The sequence below is a fragment of the Gymnogyps californianus genome, chromosome 8 (assembly GCF_018139145.2).
Source record: "Gymnogyps californianus isolate 813 chromosome 8, ASM1813914v2, whole genome shotgun sequence".
NCBI lineage: Eukaryota > Metazoa > Chordata > Aves > Accipitriformes > Cathartidae > Gymnogyps > Gymnogyps californianus.
Genome location: NC_059478.1, coordinates 18158797 through 18183807, shown reverse-complemented (window position 1 = coordinate 18183807; position 25011 = coordinate 18158797). Strand labels below are relative to the sequence as shown.

The 25011-nt window shown below is 38.6% G+C and overlaps 1 protein-coding gene across 6 annotated transcripts in view; it reads right to left on the bottom strand.

Moving 5' to 3' along the window:
* Nucleotides 1-11608: 11608 nt before the first annotated feature.
* The window catches only part of ZNF644 (zinc finger protein 644), a 54272-nt gene continuing 40869 nt past the window's right edge, over nt 11609-25011 (bottom strand). For 5 of the 6 annotated variants that reach the window (XM_050900631.1, XM_050900630.1, XM_050900636.1 and 2 more), the window contains 4 exons: nt 24316-24921; nt 21625-21747; nt 14171-14273; nt 11609-13713 (listed from right to left, as the gene is read on the bottom strand). In XM_050900631.1, coding sequence (XP_050756588.1) covers nt 13521-13713; nt 14171-14273; nt 21625-21747; nt 24316-24921 — 1025 coding nt within the window. In that variant the 3' untranslated portion in view covers nt 11609-13520. The remainder of the gene's footprint in view (nt 13714-14170; nt 14274-21624; nt 21748-24315; nt 24922-25011) is intronic. The other variant, XM_050900635.1, reaches the window with a different exon arrangement.

Genomic DNA, 25011 nt, shown 5'->3' with positions numbered 1-25011 from the left:
TCATCTCAAAAGTAATAAACATCTGGGATTTTTATACCCACTTAAGTCAGTGGGAAAATGCTACTGTAAATTATCTGCATTTCATCTGCATGTGTGAGTGGGTGTGTAAGTGTGTACACATATACTCGTTGTTTCATTTAATTTTTATATCAAAAATATATTAAATGGTACAGAAAAGGTAACAGACTTTCTTCTCATGGCATTTTTAATCTGAAATTGTGCAAGAGAAGAAAAAAACAAGGTCTCATGCTATTTTGAGTCATAAGGAGGGGTTTTTTTGTAATGAAGGTTCACAGCGATTGCAAACACTAAAGGAAACCACAGCAGCTGAGGTGCCCTCAAGCCCAAAGATGCAGCCCCAGTCCGCAGACGCCTAAAGCCTGGCACAAGGAGGGTGTGTGCCCAGCTGCAGGCACAAAGCCCCAGCAGGGCCATCTTCTCTAGTCTGCAACACTAAAAATGGCACAAACCTACATCTGGTCCTCATGAGTCCTCTTCAGTAAGGAGAAACACGTGTGCTGAGGAGTCACGGCGCAGATTTACTGGCGTCCTGCTGCCCACGCTGGCCTGCACCCTGTCCTTGGCCCAGGGAACACTGGGCAGGGTTCTTGCAGCAGCACTGGTGCTGCATTGCAAGCTGCCCTCACAAACAGATACAGAAAGGAAGGAAAGCCCCGCTCGTCCTGCTCCCTGACATCTCCACCAGTTAGCCCAAACACAGTTTTGACATGCTTCAGGATCCTGGCCCAGGAGTCCATCCACAGAATCACGGGCAATGCATTAGTGTGATCCTACTGGCATCCTGCTTTGAAGTGAAGTGTAAAACGTTAATGCTTTCAGTGGCTAGTGACAATCCCTGCTAAGAACTCCCCTATTCCTAATCCCATATGGGGCACTCTTAATTTAGTCTCACTTGGAGCACCAGATGCTCTAATTACATCATCCTGATCTTCTGTAAGGTGTATTAGACAGACAAATGCTACATCTGTAACAGTGACATGTATTATTTTTAATCGCATCCATGATGGTTTCATTTCAAAGCTCAAGAATCCTTTCCAGCAGGAGCATTTTATGTTTTTACACGACCCAAGAGCCTCAGTGAGGTATTCCTGACAAACATTCACTTGTATCTGTTTACGAAAAGTCGCAGGCACATAAGGCCATGAACATTTCTTGCCCATCTGCTCCATAAATTTTTCTGTAAGGCTTATTGCAGAACACAGTAAATGAGTTATAGGTGGTCAGCTGTTGCTTTCCGGTTTTGCCGCAGTTGTTGCTCAGTATGTTGCAGATAGAGCCCATACCTGCATCAGCCTGCTTGATACAATCTCTGTCCCAATGAAACTGTTAGATCCAGCATCCGAATTACTGTGTCTGCGTCATCTCTTAATGATTCATCTACCCTGGTTATATACAGGTGCTGAAAAGGACCTTGAGGTCTGTAAGTTCTATTATTGGAATATCATAGAAAACAGATTTTTTTCTCTTAATCCTGATGACATGTTTAAACACAGCCCAGGACAATTAGAAATCCAATGCCCTGGAGACTGATTATCCATCACTGACAATTTTCCAGATTAACCTTTTTTGTTCTCACAGTTGTTACTTGTATCATTGCCTGCCTCCATCCTCTTGGAGTATAAAGAAAACTTCTGAAAAGAAGTTCTCTACCAACTTTCTTTAAGAACAGCAGCAGTAACATCCAACATGACGAGTGACTGTTCAGAAATAACCGAACATCTCAGTTGCACACAGAGAGACAGAAAGCCAGTATCTCCATCAGCTGAGACACGCAGCTCTAACACATTCAGTGTCAGCCCTCTCATTTACTCCAGGTCACACACAGTAGAACTTAAAGAGCTAATCTGATTCCTCTCTTGATGCTACTCATTTCAGAGCATTCATTATGCTTGAAAATCAACATATGAAAACAGTGAAACATAGGTTAAAAGAAAAAGCACAATCTAAAATGAGGAAAACAAGCTCACATTCTGAGCAGCAGCAGCAGCAGCAGCAGCCCGGCCACCCATTAAACTCCACCAGGCTCCACATTTGTTCCAGAATAGTTCATTTCACAAACGGGATTTGGGGCAAACAAGAGGAGGACAAACAAGATGGTGTACCTTCTGCCCTGCAAGCATCGCCAGTCTTGCAGAATTTCAGGTGCTTGTCTCTGCTCTGCCTACTATTGCCTTAGCATGAAGGAATACATAGGTAGCCCTCAGTGCAGGTATCACTGAGTCTTTTGGCCATTGATCCTGTCTGAACAACTCACTTCCCAAATTTCTTCATCATCAGAATATCATCTGTGACCAAGACTCATTGCCTTTTGGAATTTCACATGGTGAAAGATTTTGCTGCATCAGCCCAAGTGGGGCAGGAAACATCTTCTTGCCTTGTTTGTGCTGTGAACAAGCAAGCAGAAGACACAAGTCAAATGTATTTCGCTGGAATAAATGTTCTTGGTACTGAGTGTTCACAGCAGAGCTGAGAAGACCTTTCTAGAGAGCTCCAGCATTAGCTAACGTCTGCTTTACTGACATATTTGGGCATTCCTCTCTGTTCAGGTGAAGTGTTAAGTTTTCTGTAACTCCAATATCTCATTTGCCTTTAAATTGTGCCTTTCATCCCTGTAGTTTGTCCTTTACATGGGTGAACAATCCAAAATCCACCTACTTTCTGAAAAAAACCCCACAACTTAATTTAAATATTTAAATTTAAATTAAAAATATTTAACTTATAGAAACTGTTTATAGAATTGTTATGTCTATAAAGTATCCAGTTACTTGTTTACTCCACAGAATAACTTTGACTAACAAAACTGTGTGGCCCAAATAGAGCCTTACAAATATAGGCAATATTATGCCTATGTATTTATGGCATGCAAGGGAAAAAAGCTAATTTTTTTAAACATGGTACTATCAGAGGGAGGGAGATGTAAAAGGGGACAATTCCCATCAGAGCCAAGACAAGGGTTGACAAGACAAGCAGAGAGAGAAGTGACTGAGATCCATTCTCAAAGACGTTGCTTCCTGGGAGGAGCGCAGGACGGCTTGGGCTGGAACTTCAGAAGAAGGAGCTGCCCTGCCTGCTGTTAGTGATGATCTCTGTTTGAGGACCAGCAAAAGGTAAATAAATCCGTTATGCTTTAAAAGGACAGCAACACGCACCCATGCCAGACTTAGGGAACATTTAGTACATGGCACAGGAAGTTTAGAAGTGGAAGGAAATACATCACCCCCCATTAGTCACACACTGATGAGAAGAAACCAGCCAATTGCCAAAAAAATAGAGTTAAAATACAGGCAACAGGAAAACTGGTGCCTTTTTAAAGGGCTTAAAAGCAGAAGTACTCTGCCAAATGGAAGCTATGGAGAAAGAAAGCCCAGCTCATGCGTCCTTGCCACCGCTGGGCTTCTGTAACTGCGGATGCGTGTTGCACCTTTACCAACTTTCTTGAGCAAGAGTGTAATGCTTCTCCACAGCCCGTGCTGCCCAGCACATACCTCACCCACTGCGCTCGTGAGCAATAAAAGGACTTGAAGGAGATTTATGTGTCCAAATACACTGTATCTTTGGTTTTCATCTCTTTTAAATGACATACTCCCACACGAGGTAAAATTAGGGCCATATTCAAGCTTTTGTTATGAGAAGATGCTGTGCTTATGTTAAAGCAAATTTGGTGTGTCCTACCAGGTTACGTGTCCCTCACTGTGCTGCACTCCTGCAGCCGAGCCAGATGGCCGGTGCAGAAGCCTCTTGCAGGAACACATCTCTATAGAGGAGGATGTCGCACTGTACTGGGTGACCAGGCTGTCACTGAATGCAACTCCGTCACGGTATTTAAATCACATTAAAGCTTTCTTTTATTACATAACCCCTTGTGATTTTGCCTGGCTACATTCTAATTACCAGCCTTGCTGCAGCACACGTGGGTTCCACAGCTCGCTCCCCCTCCCGTTTTATGGGAAATGACTTATCTTGCACAAGCCTAATGAAAATACTGCAGTGAGATAACTCTCTTGTTTTTATCTTGCATTTCCCATTCTATAGTGTAAGCTGGTTTTTGTGTGGGAGAGAGACAACAGAATATTCAGGTTTACATGCGTTTTTAGAAACAGCAGATACATCTGTTAAGGCTCCCCAAAGTAGTTTAATCACTTCTGCTATTTTCTTACGTAATACCTGATCTTGAAGTATCAATATATTTTTCCATGTCAGATGTCAGCTGCACCTGTTTTTCAAAGATACTACATTTTGCATTTCTTATTCTCCACCTATTAACTTTTCAGATGATAGAGTATTTTAAAGGAGATGCATTTCACTAACTTCTGATGACTTACAACATTTTTTTCTGAGCAATTTTTTTAGCAGTAGGCACAATTCCTCTCTCCTGTCCAACTAGTTCCCAGTACTAATCAGGTCAGAGATCACGTGGACTTTAATGGAGAACTTAACGTTCAGGAAAGCTTAAGGGCTAGGATGTGGCTTCCTTCTGTGTGTCCACAGCACCACCGCTGCCCTTGGCCATGGCTTTGCCATTCCCCGTTTTCCAATTACAGCACTAACCGTACCTAAACACCACAATGATTTCATACTGCCTTGCTGTTTTCATAGCTTCCCTGTTGAGTAAGATCACAATAATTTTGACTGTTAACCAAGGCAAAGTACCGACGCGGTGAAAGGCTACATTTATACTTATTATTTCCTTTGATTTAGTTCCTAGGTACAGAACTGGAGATGGGCCTCGTTAACCTGTGCAGGCAGAGACCACCTTCGGGTAGGGAAGTAGTTCAGATCTGCAGTGTGAAGAGGGGTAAGAAATCTCACCTTTGCAAGTCTTCTAGAATCGACACAGACTTTTAATGAGAACCTTTCTAGTTAAAAACGACACAACTAACACTCTCCTGGGGGCAGGGGAAAGGGACTGAGAGAGAAAGTACATGCAGGGAAAGTTCAAAAAAAGCAGGGAAAGTGCTCAGATTTTCTCTGATGATAAGCAAGCTCCCTGTGACAGCAGCGAATACCGGCGCCGGCTGCGGGCAGCACGTGCTGCCGTTTGCTGGCAGCTGGAGTATGAAGCAGCTGAAGTTCTGAATACATCTGGTTCAATTTTTAGTAACTGCTCAATTTTTATTGTGGTCTCAAACTGGTCAGAGCTTTCTCTCTGTGCACAGTAACAACAGCAACAGCAGAACAGATTTGCCAGCTTTGGTCAAATTCTCAGAGACAGAAAGCTGAAATAAAGCACCTAAATTCAAAATCAGCTTTGACTGCTTGAGGATGGGGAGCTTTCACCAGCCATTCAGGGATCTCTCCGAGTGCAGGACACTAGCTAAGTGCCTAGCACTAGATAGCCAGGACTGACATTTTCAGTCTTTTAAGGTAGGGAAGAGATCTGAAATCTGGAAGATGACAGCAAGATAAGCACCTACTGCTTCAAAAGAGGCAAAAAAAAAAGATGTGTCTACTGTAAATCTGGCTGCTATGGTAGCAGGTATCATACACATCTAGACTGTAGATACTCTTGTGTAACATATCTGCTGCTTTCAATTTCTAAAGTAACATGAAGAAAACGTAGTCTGGACCATCATACAACTTCCACAGCCCAGCACACAACACATGTTACAGCAAGAGCAACTGGAAAGCAGGGCTTCCCTCTCTTCTCCTCACCCTTTATGAAATTCTGCATATTGCAGGAAATTACAGAAAGCTGTAGGTTGCTGATTTTGTTTGCTGCTGGCAGTGGAGGGGGCTGCTCACATACTCTTGGCGCATTTCTGTATCTAAATCTGAAATCACAGTTTAATTTCCTAAGAATTTCGTGCTATCTATCGCATTCATCATTTACTAGCAAATGGGCTGAGATTCTTATCTCCAATATGTTTTTACCAGTTTTTCATAGATATCCCTGTTTCGCTTTGCTCGAAGAAGCGAACCAGCTGCTTGTTCACAAGAATTGTTCAAACAAATGCTTCATTTTCTAAATAATTCTATGGTTTCAGAAAGGCTGTCAGAAAAAAAAAAAAGGAAAAAAAAAGAAAAAAGCCAGTAACCCACCTTTATGCAGACAAAACAGAAAGATGGTACAAAATGTTCACTTTCACAGATGGGCTCATGCTCTGTAAGGTAACTCATGAGGCAAGAGTTCAGCTCCCAACAGCAGAGTCAACTCCAGAGTCCTGGGTTGGTACCAACTGTATAACTTGGGATTTTTGTTCTGTGTAATTTCTCTTCCAAAGTCACTCTAAAATCCAAACATCCCCTCCTCTCCCCACCACTTAGGTACAGACAGCTACTGTCACCATATAAAATAAATGAGAAATCAGGCCATTAAGCTATGCTTTTAAGAATACTAAGCAGTACTCTATCTGTGTTCACAGTGATATAGCTTATAGGACTTTCCCAAAAAAGCTTCATCACTGGCAGCCAGCGGTAAAATAAAGTCCTAAAGAACAAGAGAGATGAAAAATGAAGAAGAAAAAGCAAATGTGGATATAAGCAAAAACTGAGGAAAGGGAAAACAAACCAAGCTAGGAATGAAGATAATGAAAACGGTCAGGTTAGCAGCCCAGTGAGACGCGGCTAAGTACCATCCCCAGATGGGAACCTGGGCCCGAGGGCAAAGAAATGAATTTGGGATCCTGGAAGAACACTCACATTCTGGGTCAGGGTCGCTAGTCGTTTATTAGCACTCATGGTCAGCTGCAGTCAAAGAACACTGGGTTTAGTAGTGGAGGTTATTTCAATGAGAAGAGAATGTTATAAAATGGTGGATGCCAAATAGTAAAGAGGAGAGATTTTTTGGAGGCAGTGAACGGTAATGCCTACATGAACAGAACCTGGAAAATTCAGATTTCAGTACCAAAGTAGTGACTGAGGCCATACGCGGGAAAAGCAGCTCACAGTCCTTCATGACTGGACCAAGTGTCTATGGATTTATATGCAGCACTTAAAAAGCATCAGTAAACATACTCCAGATGGCAAAGGGAATGGGTACAGTTAACTTTCAACACAAGAAACTGGATTTAAAGACTCTTTTCCCTGTCACTGCCTATTTCTTTAACAGTTTGGGATTAAAACTTATTCCTTGGCTGTTTAGCTAACAATAATATTTGCCCTAACCTCCTCTATGCCGGGAACCCAAATGCACCCCTGAAGATTTGGAGGCACAGCAAATGCAGCCATCAGCTGGATTTCAGGGACTACAAAACAAGTGTCAACCTCAGGCTTATACTGTCTTCTCCTGTTTGCACTTTCTGTTTCAACCTATGGGGTTTTTGTTTGTTTGTAAAAGATTTTTTTGCCTGCTTCTTTATCCAAATAAGGCTATTTTTTTTCTTCTACTCTCACACAATTGTTTTTTCAGGAAAGAGACAGATGAAAGAATTATTTCTTGTCAGCAAGACTTGTACCTGGGTGACACGCAATTCCTTATTTGGTTAAAACACAGGTTAATGGTGTTAGCTTGCATTCTGCTTTATCAGTCACTTCTTTTCTGAAGCTGTTTCAAAGAGCACAATGGGATTCAGAGCTTCAACATTTGTTGCTACAGCAGTGAGGACAGATTTCGATGAGTTTCACAGAGAGCTACAAACATGATTCACAGCTGCTGCTGGCTTAAAGATACATAATCAACTGTTTAAACATGAAGTTTCCAATAAACAGCTTTTTTAAAAGTGGTAGATTATATTTAGGAACATTCACCATAAACATCATGTAAGCATGTTTCACGTTGCAGGCCTCTGACACAAAAGCAGAGGGATTATCATCATCGCTTGGTATGTAAACCTCAGATGTTATGAGTTAGAAGCGTACTTTTAAAGCCCAACAGTGTTGCAATTTGTACAACACATATAGTACAAGCACTTTGGAAGCTGTGAAAAGGCTCCAGGGCTCCCTTACTGGACACTAAGAGTTGTAATTTTGAGGTCTCTGGTCTCACAGTTACCAAGGATGCTATTTGCTTGGGTTTTAATTGTAGCAAAAAGAGCGTGCAGACTCTGCATGAGAAAGGTCTTTCAGGGCTTTTATAACAAACTTTGCCTCCACCTAGAAAAGAGCATTCCTACAGCGGTGCACTTATTCCAATTTTTATTTCTAGCCAAAATAACAGCATGTCAGTCGTCAGGCAACATGCACAAACCATCTTCGTAACCAGTGACACACTGCACAGACCCCTCCACCTCACATTCTGGCACGCTGGAGCTACCTGCACTTGAGCCAAGGCAGCCAGAATCGCTTCCCTGAAGCGAAAGCACTGCAGCCAGACACCAGCTACTTGGACCACAAGGTTTTTCTACTTGATGCACTTGAGTATCACTGAGAAGTTTTATAAAAAGGCCGTTAGCTGACTTATCTTCAAGTCTTAATAGAGGAATAGGACACTTGCGTTAGAAGGATTTCTTGTTTTGCTTTTTAAAATACAAGTTTATCAGCCTATAGTGTGACCAGAAAAGAGAACGAGCAGTGCCAGAGTATCAACCCTACCAAGACAGTGTGGAGGGAACCCTCACTCCAGCCCTTGTTTAAACAAACAACTAAAAACCCCAACACTTCTTTATGCTACATTTGATCAACCTCCGCATTTTTGTTTTTACATCGTGTGTGTGTGTGAGTGTGAATGGTTGTGGTGCGGCAATGAATCCTTTCATGCTGCAGCAGGAGACTGGGGGGAATTGTAGAGTGCCAGGTAGACTGGGTTTTTTGGAGTACTCTGGGTCCAGGTACACGTGGAAGGCACTGCACAGCTAGTGCTGTAGGGAAAAACTGCTTCTAACTGGGAAACAAAGCACCAGCGAAACTAGACTGTGCAGAGTGAGAAGGGGGAGGATATGCGCAGATGAGAGCCGTTGTTATTTGTGATTCGGCTTCAGATTTGGGCCCCTGGCTCTGGTAATGTTCCCTCCACCACCAATCTTGGTCTCCAATACTGGAATGTAAATACCCTCTCCCTGCCTCACCTCTCTGAATTTTCAGAAGGCTACAGCCAGCAAAACTGCCCTCTTTGCCTCGCCATGCAACTATTCAGGTTAGGGTGGAAGCCCCTGGTTTAAGCAACATGTGCCATGCAGCTCACCTCCGAACAACAGGAAGAACACCAAGAAGCCTGCGGTGTTAAAAAGGAACATTTTATTGCAAGAGATTACAGACCTGGCACTATGGCCAAATGTTTCCGTTACATCAAAATTGCTACCCATGTATCAGGCAACAGCACCTACAAAGCATGGTGGATTGAAATATCTGAAATCATAATGCAGTCAGCTTTTTTAAATAAGTACCACCCTAAAAAGATTTTTTTAAAAACAAAGTCAAAACTATATAAACCAATTTTTTTAAAAATATGAAACTGGTGTTTAAGTATCCAGGCCATTAACTACTGTGATAAAAAGTGGACGTGTCTGTTAACCATAGTGCTCAACTGAACAGGCCTCGTTCACAGCCTTTACCATTTAGTTAAAAGCAAGTACTTGTTATTCACTGTTGATCTTCCACATTTGTTCAGCCAACATTTATCTTTTGTAGGTTTTCAGAATCAGGTAGAAGATTTAACGAATAACCCCTCTTTAAAGCACTAGTGACATACAGGAAATCTAGAACCACAACTGACCCAGAAAAAGCACCGGAGTCAAAATAGCTTTGCAGGAACAGATCTCCCCGTCTCAGTCCCGTGACGCTGACCTTTTGAAACTCTGGATGGATGCACATCTCTGAGCCCCAATTCATGACTCACGTTCCTCCTGTGATCCACTTACCTCAAAGACCTTGGTGATTTCCCTGAGCGTGGCTGAAAAGGTAGGACTTTGACCAGGCACATAGCTCAAACACGAAGTGTCCGGCCCAGGACATAAACCCCAACTGTTACAATCCCCATCTTTGGCACGTTAGGTGCTCGCTCTCCCCCGCCAATGGCTAGTGTTAGCTATTGTCTGGTCTGTGCTTTTTCTCCCATAGAAAAGAGTCAGCAGCTCATTTCCTGACACCACTGGCTGGGTAAGGTGAGCCCTGAGGAAGCAGAAGTTGTATCTGCAGGCAGAGCTGGACCGCCTCAGCTTGTGGGAGCAGTCCACCTAATGCAATTCACACAATCCATATGAAGCAGTATACGGCAAACAGGAGTAAATGTCCAGGGATCTTTGTGAGCCAACATTTGTTATCCACTTGCCTCCATCTCCCATTTTCCATGTGTACAGCCTGAACACACTACCACTTGGCAGCGGCTACCACAGGAACTTTAAAATCGCCTTTCCAAGGTCCTGCAGAAATGTCTTTTCAAGGAATTCAGACAGAGTTTTAATTTTTTAAGATGATTTGGAAATATCACTGGGACTAGAGGATATAGGCAATCACCTTACAAAATGTGTGTGGGGGTCTTCTACAATTTCCCAGGCTTCTCTAAGCATTCTGAAAATTCCTTCATAATTTTCCAGAGGCTGCTCCTTAAGAGACCTTTACCAGAAACTAGGGCACCTCCAAAAACACATTAGATTGTGATAAGGAACCAAAATCAACCGAACAAAAATCACTACGCCACTGCAGCCTTTACCCCAACACAATCTAGCCAACGTGAACACTAACACTCGGTGTTTGTATGTGCAATTCTGGAAGTCCAGCTCTTTAGCACAGACTGCCATAGAGCCTCTCAAGCCACACATCTCAAAACATGAGATTCATATAATAAAGTGACTGATTTAATTAACTCTCTTCTACCAGATTATTTAGAATCTCTATAACTCTAGAAAGGGGGATTTATATCTCCTTGTAGGCAGTGACAGAAGATCTGTATTTCCAAACAGAAACCAAGAAAACAAATAGCCCCACTTGAGGACTAGAGGCTAAAGAAAGCTTAAGGGTACTCAATTATTATTTAAAAAAAAAAAATCAGTCCATATCAACCATATATGCAATTAATTTAATAATGAGAAGAGTTCTAGAACTTCTGTATACGTTTCAAACTATATTGTCAAGGATCTGATGCAAGCAGGGCACAGAGCTCCAGTGCACCCACTCAGAAAGCCCGCCACCGAAAACTGCTGCTCCTCACCAAAAGAATCTCATTTTGGAAACTAATCAGGCCTAGAGCTCCCTGCTCTTCAGACACAACCTTGCATTTTAGTGTTAGACAAAGCAGCTCACTATTGGAGTTTAATGAATTAAATAGAATTAACTAGGTTTTTTATTACGATGAACCTAATAGAGTTTTCTGCTACTGAGGAATTCCGCACGGTATGGCTTCACCTTACAAGCATTCTTAACAATACTAGATAAATATCATTTGCACTTAATTGACTTTTTCATCTGTTAAACAGCCACAAAATACGGTGCTCTCACAAGCACCTTTTTTGGTGAGAAGGGTAAACAAGCACTCTATTAAAGCATTATAAACATTCAAGGTGATTTGATCACTTCCCTCTATTCTGTTGCAACACATTGCTGTAAATCTTCCATTTTCACAGCATATAAAAAAATCCCACAATCATCCACAAATTTAGAAGTTTGTTAGTCTGCATACACATAATTTGTCTGCAATACACTTCAACGTCCCAGTTATCTTTCCTAAAATCTCTAAAGTATTTTTTTCTCCAGCCTTTAAATGTACTGATGCAGATTTTCCAGTTAAAAAAAAAAGGGAATAAATTTTGACAATAAATTTAAAGTTATCTGTAGCAACTTGTACAGGAAAACACCAGATAGCACTAAATCAATGACAGCCTTGACAAAGCTAGGATGGCCTTGTCTCAGGACTCTGTCCTGCACAGGTGTGCATTTTCAGCCCATCCATTTCATCAGAATGCTAACAGGCCTCGTGTTAATTCTGAACTGCGCACGTACAGGAAGACAGACATTTATTCATATTTTCCACCAATCAAATGTAATGCATCTGTGAACAAGTCAGTTTATTGCAAGTAAATGTACTTTTACTTAAGATCATGAGAAGATTCTAATCTCAAGCAAGACAAATCAGTTTCACAAACTTAATTCACACAATGCAAATAAATGCTTCACATTATAGACATTTAGATTTTTCTTTAAACCTTTTTATTTAGAGATTTTTCTGGTAAGGAGATATACCATAGGAAAGCAATTTCACTGGCAGTGAGGTATGTATATACTCTACCAAAATACTCCTCTTGTTTAACTGCTTTTAACTTTATTTACATATAAAGAAAATATCAATGCATATCCTTGGCTTAACTACAGTATCGGTTACCCTATATGAGTAAAATGAAATGTTACTTGCATACAAAATTGATTTGCAGAGGAATCTGATTTGATTTAAACAAAAATCATGTTCTGAAGACAGTTTAAATGAACAAACACAATTCATCATGACCAAGACACCTGCACCATATTTCCATCCTCACAGCACATTTATTTCAGTAATTCTGTAAGTAGGTCCTTAGCATGAGCATAGTGTTACAGTTTTCATACATATAATCACATCCAAAACAAGCTCTAAAATTTAAGTTGTAAACATTCTCTTCATATGTAGAAACATTTCAATCTGCGTTCGAATTTTCTAAAATGATCAATCTTTTAAACAGAATTATAAATGAAAAGTCTACTCTAACCGTGTAGTGAGCAATGCTTATTAGTACATTTCTACAGTGTTAAATAAAATAGTAGAGAGGCAAACTTCTGTAAGCAAGTCAGACTTTAAGTAAATCATCATAAAGAAACAAACTTGTTAACAAAAAGATGCTTTGTAATAAAGAAAGTTGGATTGAATCTACTATGATACAAAAACATAAGGGTAAATACCATCTTTGTTGACAAGTAGGAGGTAGCATGGATGCACCACTTTATTGTCAGTGAGAAATGCAACTGAAGTAAAGAATATTTCCTTACCACAAATTTCCAGTATTATGTACATATTTCTCTTAGAAATTTGTTTAAACAAGTTTCCCTCCACTTTTTAGTACAAAAAGCCTCATGTGATTTAAAAAAAAACACTTACACACCTAGATAGAATAGTACTAATTGCCCTATTTGAATGAAACAGTCTCTTGAACTATGAAGTACATGATATTTAATGCCCTAAGTTGAGTAAATTGTATTAGCAGTTCTCGGTATTATACAAAACACTACATACATACAAACAAAATATAATAATATCTTATTTTACTATGCAATTCTTTTTGGAATAAACAGAGCCTTGATTTGGGTAACACTGAAGAGAACATGGTTTCTTTGTTTTATTAAAATCTGTCTTTTAAGTACCCATGTGCAACAATTTAAAAATGGCTGCCATACATGTAATGGTCTTGTATTGATAGTGAACACAGTAACTGACAAAAACATAATAAACCTTAAAAACACATCTTCCACCCTATATAAAATATAAAGACTACTTACTGTAACTGTTAAGTATTCAATTTATTTTGATGTTACTGTAATCCACTTCCTCTATTTTTCTGTCTTTAGCATTTATAAACATAATTTAGTGTAGCAATTTATTTTAAAAAATGACAAAGTATTTCAAATTTACATCCAATTAAAATTTAAAATGTTTCCTTGTTCTATGATGCTGCTTCTGCCATCAGTAAAGAAAATGAAGTTTCAGTAATTGAAGCAGGCTTTTTAAGTAGTGATGTGACTTCAACCATGCCAGCTCCAGTCCGTGGAAGATTTGCGTTGACAATGTGTCGCTGCAAGTGCTTTATCCAGTCTTCTTGAACAGACAAAGGTCCTCGAAAGACCAGACCACAAAACCTATGCAAATATTAAAATTATTCCATCAAGATATATCTAGCTCTACTGAAAAATTATAAAATAAAGACATTAAGTGGAAAGTCTTAATTTTCTTGAAGTTTGTTTCTTTAGCTGAAAACCTTAGTAATTGAGTTCATTTATAGTAACTTCGAGCACAAACAACCCGCAGTTTATACAACAATCTGTTGTTCTTACCTAAGGTTTTTTTTGAAGGACAGAATATTACTCAGACATGACCAATAAGATTTTAGCTAGAGAAACAGTTGGCAACCTAATACCTGAGCATGACTGATTCAAGTGCTCTTGTTCAAATTAATGAAAACAGGCAACTGCTTCCCCCCCTTATTATTCAATTTAATCACAAACACATTTACAGGCTACAATCTTAAATCTTCTTATGACTAAAATTAGCAAGCTCTTAAGAATGTGTTCTTTCAATTAAAATAACCCTATGTACCTGCATCTGAGTATGTAAACTTCATCAGCACTATGAGGTAATGGCAGCATTTTTTTCTTGCTTCCAGATCTTGACCTTGACTTCTTTTGCTTACAGTCTAAAGCTAAGAAGAGAGAAATTTCCATATGTGAAAGTGATACTTCAATGAGTGTTAACCAAACAGAGATATTTAGTAAGCATCCCCTATAGCAGTAGTGAAAAGACATCTACCTCCTTCTTATTCTACATTTAATTATAACGTAAATCCAAAACAATTACAGTGTGCTCTAAGAAATTTACTGGCAAAACACATGAAGCTATTTTTTTTTAGTTTAGCACAGTGCTTGCTCTTTAAAAGACTAGATAATTGACATTAGGCATTAAACTGTTGTTTTAGTATCAGCAAGCACCTACTAACCTATTGCAGAATTATACAGAAGCAAAGCACCACTGGGAATTCCCTTTCATGCATAAAACACCGTCAGAATCTTGGAACTTGTTTTGTAGTTCAAGTGCCATCGTAAGACCGCTCACGTTCAACCAAGTTACAACTTCACAAAGTTGTAGCTTTCAGCTAATACAATCAAGAATTTCTAGTTTGAATAAAACACCTGCCATTTGTTTTCAACATAAAGCAAAAGTTTGTCCTTTTATTCTACGAATTTCAAATGAAGCTTCCCCCTCACTCCTGTCTGAATTCTAATGCATCTTACAAAAATTATGTATTAATCCTTGGCAGTGGGAGCTGGTATGAGGACAACCAACAGGGATGGCAAGGCCACTTTTTAAATTCAGTCTAAGCATTTGAAACTATGGATGAAAATAACGTGTGTGAACAGGAAATGCATAGCAAATGGGTTCAGTTAGCATTGAGGTCTGTACCTCCCATAAACGTAATAGGAATCTGTAACAAAACCTGGAGATTCTAAGAAGCAGCCACAGTTGGGGGATGAGGGGATTAAACTGGGTTAATATTGTTATGATGAAAACAGCTGATAAAGCTCAAGAAAAAACAAGAAGTTTGGGACTGCTTGAACTGAGAATTATATCTAGCTACACTCTATTCCAAAACATAAGACACCGACACTAAAACTCCACAGAAACCTGAAAGACAGTAACAAGTGGTATTCTTGATACCAAAACCGCATAATGCTATGCTACTGAAGCATCTTAACAGTAAAATTTAAAAAATTGTTACACTTGTCTAAGTTTTGACTCCTGTAATATAAAACAGAAGAATAAACCTCTTAGTATTCTGAAGCATATGACATTATCTGGTGAGGCAAAACATGCTGATTTGAAGAACACAGTCCTGATTGCATCCTTCATTTTTCTTATGTCCTCCAAATGAGTACCTCTCAAGCTTTTACCCTGTAGTCAAACTTTTAACTTGTAGATACACCAGACATTTCCCAGTTCCATCCCCAGATTTAAAGATTCCTACAGTATCTAGAAAAATTAGAATGAATTTTTGAGGTTTGAAGGTACCAGAGAAGTAATCAAACAAGTAGAAAGCAGATACCAACCTAAAGAGACTTTCTTCAGACCCTGGGTCAAGCCATTATTAGGAAGATGAGGCTCAACAGCATTTTTTTCTGATAGCAACAGTCTGGATATAAAGGCAGTAACCCAAGGTGGCGGGAGAGAGAGAGAGAGAGAAATGGCCGAGATAACTTCCGGAAAAGTGAATAGGTAAGGGATTCTTAATGCTTTATGCTCTCATCAAAAGCATATTCATACAATCAGGAAGAAAAAAGCTAACTATCTTTCAGGCTGTAGGAACTACCAAGTAGTATAAATATTTTACATACCGCAACATCAGTAACAACATCACCAGAATTGTCAACAGATAAAATACTGAAACCCAGACACCCATTCTCTGAAGAGAACTATTTGCATGAGGGTCGACTTATCTGAAGCCGTTATTACAGCAAAAGCTTTGCCATCGCCGATTTTGCAGAACATCATGGGAAGGAGGGAAACAGAAGTCAGCATTATCTGAATGCAAATGCATCCATGAGTTGCATCTGATGTCAGTTAGTTGATGTCAGTTGATATGAGTAAAAAAAAAAAAGCAGTAAACAGCAGGCTTCTTCTAGAGAAGCCTACATGCATTTGAAACAAGAACTAACTTATTGCCTTCATGCTGGCAAACTTAAGACATTCATTCCAATCAAGAAATTTGATCCTACTCACATATATCCCAAGCATTTCAGAGAACTTTCACCTTCTTACTAGACCTGAACTGGTCTTCTGCAACAGAGTTCCTGAAACCTAATGGTTTTGTGTGTGTGCGCGTGTAATCTTCTACCAAAAAACCCCTCTGAACTACTATGCAATCAAATAGCAACACAGACACCGCCATAATGTACCAGGAGAGGTAGGTTCTACTTCCTTGAAAGGTACCTTTTCCAAGAAAAATGAGAAAACAAGGAAAACAAAAGAATGGGCATCTTCTCTGAGCCATTTACAACAGAGGCTCTAGATAGAGAAATTACAAAACAAAGAACAGAAAATATCACAGTAAAAGACATCAAGAAAAAAAATTCAGATCACTCAATGCATTCTCAGAGTAACTTAGCTAAGATTGGAAGTAGATTTGCCCAACCAAGAAGCTGTTACAAAAGATAGAAAATACTAAAAATACTAACCCTGTGTGCTGCAAGGGGTATTCTGTTCCCTTTGTCTTTTGACCTAGTGAACATATTCCTTCACATTTTAGGGGGCACAAAGCAGCACAAGTACATTTTGAAGTTACTCCAATGAAGTAGGAAAGTAAGTGGAGAAAGAGTAACATCTGGGTAAAGCTGACTGAAAACTGTAATTCCAACATCAGTTATCAGAGACATGTACCAGTAACTGTCACATTAATTTCATTTTTGTCTATCCAGAGAGTAACAAGTTTAAATGAAGTCACATGCACACACTTAAGTACTCTGTTGATATGATGCTCACAAGTGCTTGCAAGCATTCAGTAAGTCACACCATTGCCTCACCCATAAGAAAGCGGAGCCATGTTCTGACCAAAATTCAGTTACTGTTCTTCCTATGCCTTTACTGTAACAAAGCATGACCTCCTCAGAAAGTATGTTTTTAGCACTTTCGGGAAGAGACCAAGGATAATTTAGCTCTAATAAGCTGCATGGAAATTGCAGCAAATTTCAGAGAGAGGCAGGAACTACCTACCATTAACGCCTACTTTGTGGCTATCACAGCTCCCAAACTATCATCCTTCATTCTTCATAAAGGCCCAATTCTTTTTGGAAGAAGCCTCCTTCCTTCAAGTTCGGCCACCTGGTGTTTCCTAGTTGCTATTCCAAGACCTTTTTGTAAACAATCAGTTACACCACTTCATCAAACCTCTGATACAACATGACAGAGAAACACTCATTTAAAACAAAAGACAATCAAACTTTGGAGGAATCTTCTTAAGGGACTCAAGTTCAGTTTCAGAGCACAGTATTTAGAAAAATATATGCTAGGTAAAAAGGCCGCATATAAAAACCTTCTTTACCTCTGTGACCACTTATCAAGAAAGACTACAAGCAGATGGAGATAGGAGGCTAAAATGAGCATGCCTAAGACAACATGAATTAGAAAAGTCACAATTAAAGGTCCTTCATGCCATGACATTTGGTCTGAGGTTCAAAATTAAAGTGCATCTATGCTAATTTGTATGCTCTGCTTCTTGATGTCCCCCAACATGGAACACTTCTCATTTCAGGAAGACTGAAGCTGGGTCTTTATTCAGACTTCCTTACTTTTGTCATAGCATATGGAAGCTAACACAAATTGAGTAATTGCACACATAAATGGATCTAATTAACCATTTTAAACCACTGCCAATTAAAAAGTAAAAAATAATGAATTATCTTTCTTGTATATTTATTCACTAATTTTTCAAATTCAATCACTTGATATCTATCTTCATCGTTACTGCACAGTGAAATGCATTAAAAAAACCCCTCCAGTAATTTGCTCCCTGAAGGATTTTATAGGGTACTAAAAATTAGCTCATCGTGCCAGTTGATCAGTTATAACTGTAACAGCACAGAATAAAGACACGCAAAGCCAGTGGATCTCAGATTTCTGCTGTAGCTGCATATGCTTCCACAGTAAACTTCCCGGAGCTACAATTTTGACAAAGCAATATTAGAAATTATTTGGAAGCGTACTGGCTGCATGAACTGCTACCTCAGTCATACTGTTGGCTCAAAGGCCAGACTCCTTGCTCTGTATTTTATTGTTCTCTCCCAAACTTCTGAAAAAGCAGTCTCCATCTACAGAAGCAAAGACGAAAAAGAGAGTGGTGATTCCCAGAAGATGATAGCCAGTAAGAAGAGACTGAGTATGTGAAGAGCCAACAAAGAGAAGATGTAAAAAGCCAGGGTGCAAGAGAATATCAAGAGACTTTGGGGAGGGAAGAGAGGCCTGGAGAGACGAAAAGGAAGGAAGCTGGATATACAACTGTACCAAGAAGAGCAAGATGCATTTTGAAGATTTTGCATAGGTCTGTCCAATGCTCTAAAGATAATCGGAAGAAAGAAGCAAGTGTGCCACATGCTCTGAGAAACACTAATGTGTCGCTATTCATCAAAACGGGTAAAAAAGGAAATTAGCATCTACTGAAGATGAGCGATTAAATCATTACAATGTTCAAAACTGGACTGCATAACAAAAAAAAAATTAATGTTCCAGTCAGACATCTGAAGACCATCATGCAAGCACTAATATAAAAGCAAGTAACTATCCAAATGAACCTAGACAGACATTTGCTGTACAGTGGATCCATACTGCATAACTATAGGCACAAATTAAGTTTAATAAACACTAACCTTGAACAGCCAACAGCCTAGAAAGTTTCACTTCTAGGATGTTTTTCTTGAGTCCATTCTCAAAATTTACCATTATGCTTAACTATGTCCATTATACTGCTAAAACTGTCAAGTTGCATTTGAAAAAAAAAAAATAGGGTAAGATCTAACTAAATGTGATCAAATTACTGACTCTGAAGAATCAGGGCATCTGCTAGAAAAGCAATATGATAACAGTCAATATCAAAGACATATGCAGACAAACTGAAAAACTGAGCAGAAGACTACTACATAAACTAACGTAGCGCTAGGAAAGGTCTCACTTTGGTGGCATGCAGAGATTACTATATTTCTCTTACTAAACAGTAATGCCTAGATAGCTCCCATAACAATTGCCAAATAAAAGAATTACAGCATTCATGTTTACACACAATTATTTAATTACAGCAAGAAACTCAGACAAATATTCAACCAACGTCCTTTCTTCTCGGTGGTTATGTTTACTTCAGAAGATATAAGAAAGGCTTCATGAAAACAGAAGAAGGAACCTGTATAAACATATCCTCATTGTCTCCATACACGTTCCAGGCTGAAGCCAAACTGAAGACATCTCGAAATTGCTCTCAACTGCAACCATTTTTTAATAAGAAAAACTGAGATATCTCCCCAAGAGCGACACTCATAGCAAAGTTTAAAACTAGTGTGTGCTAGTGAAATCTTGCATTAAAATAGTTCTCTTCACAAAACTTATAATATCAAGTGGAATATTAAATAAAACCACTGTTTAAAAGCATATTTTCTAGTCTACAAGTCTTGCATTGAGCTTGTTCCAATGAAAAGTCAATGAGCAAAGTTTACAAACTTTGCAGAGTTACAATAGTTTTAATGGTAATGACTAATTTAATACAAATATACATTGGTTGCATAATGTTATAGCTAGAACTTAAGCCTCTCTAAGTCACCGGTTTCAGTGAAAGGCCTTTATCCACATGGTACAGGCTATTTATCTGGTTCAGCTCTAGCTTCTGAGAGCGAAAGTTTTTTTTTTTTTTTAAAGTCTTGTTTCTAACCTTTTTTTCTTAAGCTTTGTTTCTAACCTCATTTTGTTTCTAACCTAATTTTAAACAAACTTCTAGGTCCAATGATACAAGACTCAGGAGTTTTCCTTCAGTTCTTTTAAAAAAAGTGACAACTGTTCTGATGAGTATGCTACTACTTCGCTAGCAAAATACATTTCTTAAAGAAAACAAACAAAAATCCCTGAAAGCACCGTAACAAGCTACTTTCACTTTTCCCATTTAGCAAAAAGGAAGCTGAGGTACAAGGAGCTTGTCCAGGATCCAATCTCTGTGTACTATCCTGTTTGCCACAGTGTCTCCTCCATTGAATTACTGTTAAGATTTCAACGTGCAATTTAAATAGGTAGCTATTGAAAAAATATTTCACCAGTAGGTATACAAGCAAAGTAACTTAGCACAGGGCTAATATCAAATCACAGCAGTGGTAAATGAAGTCCACTATCATAATCTTTCTACTAAGTAAATATGAAAACTTTCAGAATCACTAAAGGTGTACACTCCTACACACTGGATATTACTGCACCTGCTGACTTCCTTCTAAATCTACTTTGTTATAGCATTAACTTAGAATAACATAAGACCTGGCAGCCACAGGCCCAGTTTGTAAAAATATTTCTTTTAGCCTTCTGCAGAGAAAGCCTGAAACTCTGTTTAGTTGTCATTCTTAGCATAATTAATTACATCTGCAGATAAAAAAAGGATTATGCATTTTCCCAAAGCATTATGTAAAAGTCTGTGCTTGTTGACACAGAAAACTGACTGTTGCCCTTCTTAATTACTGAATATTCCAGACTTCATATCTCCAAATTTTCCTCACTATATTCCATCTCTGCTCCCCAATTTGCTGTTGATCATATGAAGTCCCACTAATCTCGGCAATAATCCAAATAAACTCAGAAATTGCCTACAGCCAAGCAAACTGCAGGTCTCTGGAAATGAGTCAAAACATGGAATATTAGAGGAATTTCAAAATGTTTTAATAAAACGTTTTAAAAATGTTTTAATAAAAACGTTAATAGCAGTGCCAAATGCTGTACTACACTCACTCCATGTCAGACCAAGTAGTAATTGGGTTGTGAGTCAAACAAGAAATGAAACCAACTACATACAATGTTGTTAGAAATACACAAACTGTAAAATTACTTGCTTTTCCTATTTTAACTACAGTATTCTTAGTAATTATATGTACTAGAGTGTAAAAATTACTTGTTGGTTTGTTGTGGGGTTTTGGTTTTTTTTTTTCCTCTCACTTTTGAGGTACTTTAAAACACTTCATTAGAAGGCCAACTAGCTGGTTTGGAAGTTGTGATATTGTAGGAGAATGAATTTAAGCAACCATCTCTTAGTTTTGCTTACATACCTTAAGTGTTGGATCCAAAATAAATGAGTAAGAATGAAAATCAGACATGAGAGTGGACAACAGCAACATACCTTTTCTTACAAGTTGCTGAAGTTTATGGCAAATAAATTGTTTACCAGCAGAAGCTTCAAAATTATTTTGAATTAACATATGCTTTTGCCCAGTCTGATGAGGAAAATGTATCATAGACAGACTTGCTTTTACATCTGTAACAAAACATACCTGTCCCAGTCAAAAGTCCAGCACTCTTCTTTCGTGCATAAGCGCGTAAGTGGTTGGACAGGCTAACAGCACTTGTAAACGTCGTATTGCAATGCACACACGTTCTAAGCTTCACAGGCATACCTATCATTCAAAAGAAAACTATAATCCAGTTCTCTCTTCAAAAAATGAAATTCTCAAAGCGTTGTAAAAAGTTTTCTGCAATAAAGATGGTTTAAAATATATTCACTGCATTGACGCAATTGTTTAGTATATTAGAAGGATCCAAGTTAACCGTTATTAGTTTTCCATGTAGTACTTTAAGCCAAACCATGTTATTTGAAAAAGAACAGAAAGGAGGCAACCTGAGCCCATTAGGCTACTCTGCATTTAATACCTACTATCAAGTTCCTACAGATCTCCACATTATGAAGCTCTAATCCCAAAATACAATCCTGCAATTTGAATAGCACAATTCTGTTGAGAAATTTCAGAGCTTGCAACATTTCCAATAAAGAGAATTTAAAAAGTCTAGTTGGCAAAGTGGTAATTAAAAGTGTTTTACCCATAAGACTGAAGAGCTCAATACTAAATTAGGCTGCTGTTGAAGGCTTGGAGAAAAAGGTGGTAAAACACACCAATGAACAGCTGTTAGACAAAACATTTTGTTCAGTGCATTTTCTGTTCATTACTTTAGATGCGCAATCGATAATGAAAGTTAATGATTTGAAGTTTTTTGCTAGAATCTTTGTGCTAAATAAATGATCAACAAAGCAACATGCTATTTATCACAGGAAAACAGTGAAACAATACTGAACTCCTCACTTACCAGACAAAGAAACCATTATAACTTATCCCCTGCTCAACTTCACCATAATGTTTCTCCCTTCATTTTACCAAAGACATATTGTTTTGGTCAACTAATGTTTCAAGTTCTCTACTAATAAATTATTAGAAGAATAAATAAAACTAAAACTACTCAGCTGGAAAGCCTCTGTTTGCAGGAAAGAAAGAATCCTATTCCCCAGCAGCCCACAGAAGACATGCTGTTTTTTCAGGCAAGTTACAGAAGAAGAACACCTGGTTGGTAAAAACCTTTTTAAAAACTAAACCCAGAATTAGAAATATTTGCCTTTTTAGGAAAACCAGAAGAATTTCAACTTGATGTTAAATATTTTCTTATTAACTCATCTGGCACAGTGCATTAGTTGTCAAATTCTGTTACCTCAGCCACAGATAATTACAGGGCCCCATTCATAACTGTTAGTACTATGCAAGCATATGTTTATTTTTACCTGGTTGTTCATCACAAACAAACAGGTGCTACCTAGTATTCAGCAGTAATTATTAAACAGAAAGCAATACACAGTGTCAGGTTTGGCAAGCTATTCCTTTAGCATTATTTTTCAAATCATTAAGCCTGTCAAAGATACACTTCCTTTATTAAGCAATCTCCTGTCTTAAAGGACAACCACAGACGTCCAGAAGACATTAAATGTAATTCTGTTCCACCTCTACTATGTCATTTTAGAAAGCCACCTTTGTTAAGAAATTGATTGCCACACTTTTTTTAGTCGCCTAAAAGAACTTCTGAGCACATTGGATTGTTGTTGTTTTTATTTGTTTAAAGGAAGACAAGAATATAGGTGAAAAAGTACTAGGCACTGCCAGGTTTACTAACCTGCATTGGGTAGTAACAAGAAAACCAACAGAACCAAAAAAAGTCAGGGGTATAAAAATAAGATCCTGCTCCTCAATCTAAAGAATGCTGCAGCATTATAAGGTGGTGTCCAAACAAGAAACAGGTAAATGCAAGCTCTACATACGCATTAAAAAGGATGTTGTAAGAATTCCCCAAGACTAGAAATAACTCTTAGGTGACAAGTAAGTTAAAAGCATCACTCTAAAAACCTGCTCTGTTGGTATACAGAGTATCTAGGAACTTGATTATAGAATTGTTTCATTAGCACAATTCTCAGCGGAGGGGCAATCTCTGTCCGTATCCGCCAGGGGCTATGCATTAGAAACCTGCTGGCTACAACTGTATTCCAACAAAGCCTGAACCAGCACAGGTCTTCACTCAAGATAGACAGGCCCTAAGCAAGCATCAGTTTCTCCCAGCAGCCACAATTTTGAAACAAACAAGAATTAATCTATGTTGTAAGAGTATGTTTGCCTAAAACCATCAAAATTAGTTGACAGTGATTCACCAATTTGGAATATTATGCATTTATAATGGTATCAACAGTTCTGTTAGTTTGAGAAAATGCTGCTTTGCACAAACCTCAAAGATTTAAATGAAGTAGTTCCCAAACCAGCTGTTTTAATGCCCAGAAACAGGGCTACAAGCCCAAACATTTCAGAACTGTTTGTCTACCAAATATGCATGGACACTTCAACTTGTTATTGCAGGATGTGTCTTCTTCCTTATTGAGGCTCATTTTGTATCCGCTTTGAATTTGTATGCCCAGCCATATGCAGAACAAGAACTATGTTTCATGCAAAAACCCTTCAGTGCTGCTGAGGGTTTTTTTTCACTTTAGGAAAAACATGTCAAAAATTTGCTGTGCTACCTCTCGCAGTCAATGTCCTCTGGAAACGAAACAAGAATTAAATGGACAGAATCCCAAATAAAATATTCTGCACTTGTACATTTTCTATGAATTAAAGGATTCTTTGGAAATGTCAAGACAGCTAGAAACATCTTCTTACCTGACTGCATAGTCAAGTCCATTTTTTGTGGCTGATACATCAATGGACTGTCTTCATTTAATGGAAGAACACATTTCTGAACAAACCTCTTTCTTGCAGTTTGATTATGAATCTTTTGAGGAGAAATATCAGGATTCCTTTCTTCTCCTAACCTCTTATTTTTCAGGAGTTCTATCAGTGTAAGTGACTGATTTTTTTTTTCATCATGTAGTACTGCTTTTGTTTCATCACATTCATTTAGGAAACTCAGCCCTTCTTCCTCTGATGCAGACACAGATGTATCTTCAGTCTTTAGGCCATTATGGTATGCTTCAAGAGGTATAACATTCTGAGATAAAAAGTCATCATTTGATGCAAATTTCTGAGCAACAAATGGTCTGGGAATAATGCGGCGACTGTTCAAAGCCTTTAGGATTTTTTCATACTTCTCTTCATTTTGCATCATCTCATTCAGAACACAGATAGGAGACTTGTGTGCGTCCCACTTGGTTTTGCCAAGCCTCTTCAGGTGTCCTCGCACATGATTAGACAATCCAATTTTAGTATCGAACCAGCCTCCACAGAGCTGACACGTATGCTCAGAAGAAGTTTCAGATTTTTCAATCGCTACAAAGAAAACAATTATCATGTTTTTTGACAATTATATACAGTTAAACATTACAATAGCAAATCACAAGGACAAGAAGAGAGGCTTTA